This window comes from Schistosoma mansoni (assembly GCF_000237925.1).
Source record: "Schistosoma mansoni, WGS project CABG00000000 data, chromosome 4 unplaced supercontig 0032, strain Puerto Rico, whole genome shotgun sequence".
Lineage (NCBI taxonomy): Eukaryota > Metazoa > Platyhelminthes > Trematoda > Strigeidida > Schistosomatidae > Schistosoma > Schistosoma mansoni.
In genome coordinates this window covers 782,522-790,769 of record NW_017386017.1, presented here as the reverse complement: position 1 = coordinate 790,769, position 8,248 = coordinate 782,522, and the positions used below count along the sequence as shown (strand labels likewise).

Here is an 8,248-nt window from a genome sequence, read left to right as displayed (position 1 = left end):
ACGGGTTCGAATCTTGCGAGTGTGGGATCGTGGATGCGCACTGCTGAGGAGTCCCATAGTAGGACAAAACGGCCGTCCAGTGCTTCCAGGTTTTCCATGGTGGTCTAGCTTTAATTGACTCTTGATCTTAATTATATGAAATTACTCAAATCTCCACAAAACCCCTTCTGATGATTAATAAGAATTGAAGAAAATTCACAGTCTTTTTGAAGATCATATATGGTTGTCAATCTAGCATAGTTATAGTACAAAAAACCAACCACTATGTAATAAATGTGATACTATACAACAAAAGATCACCTACTTTGTCTCTGATACCTTGACGCATTACTTCTCGTTCTTCTTCCATTTTACGATGTTTAGCTTCTCGTTTTTCTTCTGCCTCACGTAATGCAGCTTCAACTTCTGGATCAATTTCTTTACGTCCACCTAAAACACCTTCACCTTCATCTTTCTTATCACCTAATGCACCTTGAAAATTGACATAAAACAAGAAACAGAAAATTAGTTTTATGAACAATGAGAAACCAGAAGGCACTGTTTTGGACAGTTGTTTAGTCCTAGTATAAGACGCCACAGAAGTAAGTATCCAGTGTCTCAAAGGAAATCGAACCCAGGAAATTCAGGTGTCGCAGTGGACACTTAATTTTTGATCATTGAGCTGGTGTCCAATGGTTTACATATTTCGCTTCAACCAATTAGAGATATTGTCAAACATATTGTTTTCGGTTAGTACCTTAAATCAGTTCATAATTTCAATAACATTCAATGATTGCACAAACCCTCATACTTATAATTGTCAAGTACTCACTAGAGGCTGAATTCGGGTTGAAATTTCTGGAGTTCTAATACGAAGTTGGATCCAGTTGAAGTTTTATAATCCGCAATGTGAAGCAGCCTTAAAAAGGAACTTATATGAACCATTTTTAATAAGTTGGATTTTTGTACATTAAGTCGATGACTACACGGAATAACTGTTGACTTATCAATGTTGAGGTTAGACGCAGTGTGATCGATTGGTGAAGTAGTAAACTATCACTGACTGAAATGGTTGGGAATTACGTTACGTATGTTGTATTGTATAATCGGATTCCCTGTCGAAAATTATACCACTACTGGGGGAGTTCAGAATCTTTGCAGAAATCTTTAGCATCCATTCACAATTGATTTTACCCAATCAATTAGCCATGAACCCAAATGACAACTTAAACAGACTGTTTGTTTTAACACTACACTTATTCAAAACAGAAATGCTTACCCTTCACTGAATCCAACTGATTTCCAATTAGTTGTTTTGCAATGAAACTTGCCATTTTTCAATGATACTTGTGTTAGGGAATGTCCGTTGAATATTTGATCTTCTTGTTCTAGTTTGATTTGTGTCTGTACTTTTTAGTTTAATTCCACAGTTTTTGATTTCTGTGGCATTTAGTTATAATGCTAAAAAGAACATAATTTCAAATGATCTATGTACATGATGTGTGAAAACTGCTAAATATTATTATCACAAGGGGGTTTTGTGGAGATTTGAGTAATTTTATATAATTAAAATCATAAGTCAATTAAAGCTAGACAACTAAGGAAAACCTGGAAGCACTGAACGGCCATTTCGTCCTATTGTGGGACTCCTCAGCAGTGCTCATCCACGATCCCGCCTTGCGGGATTCGAATACAGGACCTACCGGTCTCTCGCTTCCAGATTTTCCATGGTGATCTAGCTTCAATTGACTCATGGTCTTAACTATATAAATATTATTAGTTCACATCTCAGACTTTGACAATCAGTGAAAATAAAGTACTGAATAGTATGAAACTCCTCATCGGTGAATACCCATAATCCTAATGTTGATCTACTCCAAGACCTTCAGGTCTTATAATAGTCTTCTAACCTTTAACCAATGAACCGGCATCTAACAGTTTACATATATCATTCAAATAAATCACAATATCAGTCGATTATTTCTGTGTCCTTAGTGGGTAACCGCTTCACCCTCAACATAGTTGAATTTCATTGCTTAACAAGTTATATAAATTATAAATAATTTTAAAAATACACTTAGTATTGTTTGTTTGAATTTTTCCAAAGATGTGTTAGGACTGTAACTGGTCAGTCTCTTATTGACCATATGTGCATACTGTGCGTATTGCCTCCATATTGCCTGAATTCACAAGCATTGTAAGCAAAGATGGATAGTGGCTAGCAGTGGAATCCAGTTTGACGCGCGTTTCGTCCTATTCGGGACTTGTCAGCTGGATGTACCTGCATTTCAGAGTTGATGTTCACTCTGGGACTCGAACCTAGTAACTTTCGCTTCAAACGCCATCGTGTTATCCACTCAGCTGCCGAGTCCTGATAACCACTTGCTTGTGCAATGGGGTGAAGTTTAAATTCACTTAGTATTGTTTGTTTGAATCTTCCCACTGATGTTTTTTTAATGTTATTTGATGTTATTTTAAAAATAATTTCTATGACAATAATAAAATTATATGAAAAGAAAGAACCAATTTTCCTTACTGATAAGTAAAAATAGGGAGAATGTGAATATAATCAGTAATCCAATATTTTAATTGTTTAAAGCACGAGTTTATTTCTATAGCTGACTATATCTATAGCATGTGAAGATTCCCAGTTGCATTAAAACACCGATTATTAAATGCATGTAGAGAATGAGACTACTGAGTACACAAATCTTCGAACTTCAGTGATCCAGAAGATTCATCCAGATATTCAATGAACGCTTGACTTGACCATTTACCCACCGAAGACAATGGAAAACGGTTGCTCAGTATCGCGTATTTCTTAAAGTTAGAGATGCAAATCATTAGATACTGACTCAGTGGTCTAAAGGCTTAAAGCTAACCTCAAGACCTAAAGATCCTGACTCCTATCCTCAGTCAAGTGGTGGATGAACATTTGACAAGAGTTCATTACTAGTGTAGAGAACAAGAAGACGAGTGGGGACAATCGAATGTATATCTCAGTAATATATGAGAACCATATAGTAAACAGTTAATTTGCAAACTACCAATCAGTTGTCTCAATCTTGCATGTTCCTTCCGCAAATATCAGTCCAATATACCCAACAACTACCACAACACCATATAATCTAAAAAAATTAGATGTTTGAGGACGAGGCCGAAGGTCCTGAGTTCTAGTCCCGCGTACAGGGTCATGGACGCTCACTACTCACAAGTCCCATACTAGGACGAAATGGCTTCCAGGTTTCCAATGGTGGTCTAACATTCATTGATTTATGATCTCATTTGAAAAAGAATATATTAGGTTCCCATCTAATAAGTAGATTTGTATTTTATTGAAGTTACCGGTACACGTACTAAGGGTCTAATGATAGGAAGTTAAATTCAATAAATTCATACTCAAAGTTTTTAGTTATGTAACATATTTGTTTGTTGACAGTGTCTAGAAGTACTTGTGTATTAATAAAGGTTAGTGATCTTTTGAGTACTCTTATTCATAATGTATATGAAATCACTCTGATGTCACTTTGTTGTCTCTACAGTCAATAATAAATGGTAAGTACAAATAAAGTTATAATAATATTAATAATAATAATAATAATAATAATAGCAATATGCTATTCCCTGTAAACAATATACAATTGGATAAAGTACAAATACATTCACTAAACTATGTTGAATAAAATAATTAAATTCTGAAAAATTTTTTTTTTGTTTTTTTTATGATACACCCACTCGATCATGTGACATAAACAAATAGATGAAATTCAATTGCCTACACTAACAACAGTTACGGGGGGAAATAATAGTTTGCCTACGATCGATAAATAAAATGTTAATTATCAGAAGGGGTTTTGTGGAGATTTAGTATTTTCATAGTTGAAAGTGTGAGTCAATTGAAGTTAGACCTGGGTTCGAATCTCGCTCGCGAGGCAGGATCGCGGATGCGCACTGCTGAAGAGTCCCATAATAGGACGAAACGGCCGTCCAGTACTTCCAGGTTTTCCATGGTGGTCTAGCTTCAATTGACCCACGCTTTCAACTATGAAAATAAAATGTTGAAAATACTTATCATATACTTATCAAATAAGACGAAACGCAAGTTAAACTAGATTCCACTGTTAGCCACTATTCATCTTTGCTTATAATGCTTATGAATTAAGGCAATATGGAGGCAATACGCACAGTATGCACATATGGCCGATTAGAGCCTGACCAGTTACAGTCCTAACACATCAATGGGAAGATTCAAACAAACAATACTAAGTGGACTTATCATATTTCGGTTTTAGTTTTTGTATGAATATATGTATTTACTAGAACACAGTACCGTTTGAATGATAGCCACTTCATGAAACATTTTACATTCAAGAGCATTATAATCATTAACTTTAACTATGTAAATATTTGAATGTAATTTTAGTCACGACCTGAAATAAAATCTAGAAACAATGACTATCAAAGAGTGTTAAACAACTGACTCCTGTTGGAGTTAAATGTTAGGAAACCTCGTCTGACAGGTTTTGTACTAACTGGCACTCGCTAACAAGGCTTGTCTGTAATATTGAAGGAATGAATGCTTCTTTTTAGGATTCTGCAATGTGTTATTTTGTCCATACCTATAATAAGTTAAATTAAATACTGAATGTTCCTACGTTTTTATAAATCTCAAATTGTCATCACTATAAACTGTAAAATCTGTCAACAAGAACCACCATAATATATATCTGGATAAACTTAACAATCAGGTCGTGAATCTATTCAGTGAGAATATTTTCGAATTGCTTCACAACATGTCACATTAATTATTATTACAGGAGTTATTTAATCAGTTTTTACGTGTTTTAATCAATTTCGAAAGTTACACATTAACACCATTGGATGCTGGCTCAATGTTCTAGCAGTTAAGCGCTCTGGTGCGAAACTGGTAGATCCTGGGTTCGAATCTAGTGAGGCGGGATCGTGGATGCGCACTGCTGAGGAGTCCGATGATAGGGCGAAACGGCCGTCCAGTGCTTCCAGGTTTTCCATGGTGGTCTAGCTTAAGTTGACTCATGATTTCAACTATGAAAAATACTAAAGTCTCCACAAAACCCCTTCCAATTTTGAAAGGTCAATTCTGTACACTATTAGGTCAATAAAGTCTACTCAAATTGTTGAAACAAACACGCTTAGGATTTAAAATTTATTTCCATCTCAATCCATATTCATATTATTGCTTACCGTATTAGACAATTTAAATTACTCAAACCAAATATACGAACTCATGAACAACTTTTAAATCAATGAGTTCAATAAAAACCAGGAGTTTAATAAATAATCGTCTTTTTCATAGCTGAAATCATGAGTCAGTTGAAGCTAGACCATGATGGAAAACCTAGAAGCACTGGACGGCCGTCTCGTTCTATTATGGGACTCCTCAGCAGTGCGCATTCACGACCTCGCCCCGCAAGTTTCGAACCCAAGACCTACCAGTCTCGCGCCAGAGCACTTAACCGATAGACCATTGAGCCGGCTTCCAACGGTGTTCATGTCTAACTTCAACTGATCTACGAAGTTTGAGCAACCGTTCACCAATTGTCTTCAGTGAGTTGTTATCTCACAAACAGACGTGGTCGAACTCCACTGGTCACTGCTTCTCATTAGAAATCCAGGGCATGTATCTTGAAGTCAGTCACTAGTGAGCATATGCAAATTAAAGTCCACTTGTTAGTAATGAAGTGTTAAGATCTATATACAATAACTTCTAATGTATCATACTAATGAGTTCGGACATAGTGAATCAATATTTTAGCAAACCGACAACTCTATTGTTGTTTCTATCAAATCGATTTCGGTTGTTTAAAGATTCCTATTTTTTTATCCAATAAATCGATTTCAGATGCTTTCAGTAACCGCATAAAACTGAAACTGACTATTATTGATTTCCCAAACACACATATACTGATTATGTACATGGTGAGATATATAAATTGTACTATATTGTTCCTTGGTATTTTAGCTTAATAATCCTCCTAACTATGTAGTGGAATAATGATAGAAGGTACTTATGAATAATTACCTGACCTTGGGTTATTTTAATCAGAATTTCTAGAAAGAGGTAAATTCATGTGATCACAAGAAGGTGTTGTAAAAAAAGAATACAGTAACGGAGCAATAGTAGATTATTTGTTTAGTGGATAGTGTAACCAGTTCAAAGTATCACATTTTTGTATGAGGGTTATTAATATCAGGTGATTACTGAGACTGAAATAAGAGGACTGTAGGCAAGAACCTGAATACAAATGGTTGGAAGTTGTATGCTTAACTACTTTTCTCTATTGATTAACTAATAAAGTCAATAGTCAATGCAAAGTATTACTGTGTAACTCAGTTAAGAACACTCACATAATAACGTACCAATAGCTTTCAAATAATAATAAGGTTGAAAGAAAATAAACTGGGTTATTTCATGGAGAATTGTGGGACTTATCACTTAAGCTACACTTTAAATACAGTTTACATGAAACATTGACATTATAAAGATAACTACTGAAAATAAAAATGTACTACTGAAAGACATCAGTAATTGAAAGGCGTTTACACTGATCTACAGATTTTACTAAACAGATCAGAATAATTTGAATGCTGGACGGCTATTCCACTTGCACTCTCTTCAATACACTAGGTACTAAAGAGAAGTTCGTGATACTTTATGATCGTGTTAATCTATAATTTCTTCCAGAAAAATTATAAATCCATTGGGTTCAATTTAGTCTTTAAACCAATAGTTGAGTATTGTTCAAAACTTATAAATATGAAAGTAAATAGCCCTTCTAGAACAAAATCAAGTATTCATCACTTATCCTTCAGATAACCTTCTATATCTGTAGATCAATATTCAAAGTTAATCTTTAAAAGTTTCATCTTCTTAAACGGTACTGCCAAAAAAAAATTACAACTGTAACCATCAAGCATTGTAAGCAAAGATGGATAGTGGCTAGCAGTGGAATCCAGTTTGACGCGCGTTTCCTCCTATTCGGGACTCGTCAGCTGGATGTACCTGCATCTCAAAGTTGATGTTCACGCGCATCCTCGATTCCACTGCTAGCCACTATCCATCTTCGCTTACAATGCTTTTGAATTAAGGCTATATCGAGGCAATATGCACAGTATGTACATATGGCCGATTAGAGACTGACCAGTTACATTCCTAAACACATCGATGGGAAGATTCGAAAATAAACAATACTAAATGAATATAATCATCAAAATAGCCTGAGAAACTTTTTCAAAATAGAAGTTAAACTATCGAAATATCTACTTACTAATCATGATGATATGCTTACCCAAAAAATTAAAAATTAGTTCCTGTTTCATTCACAATATTTACCTCTTTTAAACTCTGGGGATATTTTTTACTTTTTTTCCCCTAGTAAATATGGTATGTTCTATGATAGGTAGTTGATTATATATATGTTAATATGTATGTTTTTTCTTCCTTCTTCTGAGTTCTTTGCATAGATTGATACGTATTCCTGTTTATCCTTATAGAGAAAGAGAGAGAGAGAGAGAGCATTCAATGTTAGATTAGATTCATTAATATATATTAAACTGGGCAGAAAATCCTATTCCTCATTGAATAGCCTATAAGAATGAAGTTGGTCTAAATAGGAAACATTTTTAATAAACCAATCATTATGAAATGTTTTTTTTTTACCTTAATCAGTCAATATATAAGAAATATATGAGGCTGAATTTGAGTTAAAGCTAAAGTACCCTTTTTATCAATAATTTATTATATCGGTCTGAAAGGTAGGTAATATAAGTGAATAGGAATATATAGTAACATATTGATGACAAGTTTGTCTAAACTATGTAATGCTCTTATTTTTTTTCTCCTTTACTCCTGTTTATGATCCTAAAAGTGTTGTATATATAGAAATTTAATAAGTAGTATGAATGTTCTGTTTTACTATAGTGCTAGTAGGCGATCTATGTTCCTCCTCCACGAGGGGTAACAGACGTAAGTAAGTAAGTATAGTATAATATTGATTATATTTAAACCTGAAAATCAATCTACCAACTAACATGAAATTTACTGTAACTAACCAAATATCTTTTTTGTTACATAATTTAACATTAAATGATTATAGTATACTAAAAATAATCATAATTTATTCTCATAGTTGAAAACGTGAGTCAATTGAAGCTAGACCACCCGGGGAAACCTGGAAGCACTGGACGGCCAAATCGTCCTAATGTAGGACTCCTCAGCAGTGTACACCCA

General features: G+C 34.4%; 1 protein-coding gene across 1 annotated transcript in view; it reads right to left on the bottom strand.

The window, feature by feature from the left end:
* Window positions 1-7,377, bottom strand: part of Smp_050220 (complexin, putative) — a gene marked incomplete at its 3' end in the record, with an annotated part of 13,614 nt that extends 6,237 nt beyond the window's left edge. Inside the window, exons 1-3 of the mRNA XM_018791128.1 lie at window positions 7,352-7,377; window positions 1,259-1,440; window positions 305-471 (exon numbers count right to left, since the gene is read on the bottom strand). Coding sequence (XP_018645646.1) covers window positions 305-471; window positions 1,259-1,313 — 222 coding nt within the window. The 5' untranslated portion in view covers window positions 1,314-1,440; window positions 7,352-7,377. The remainder of the gene's footprint in view (window positions 1-304; window positions 472-1,258; window positions 1,441-7,351) is intronic.
* Window positions 7,378-8,248: the final 871 nt, after the last annotated feature.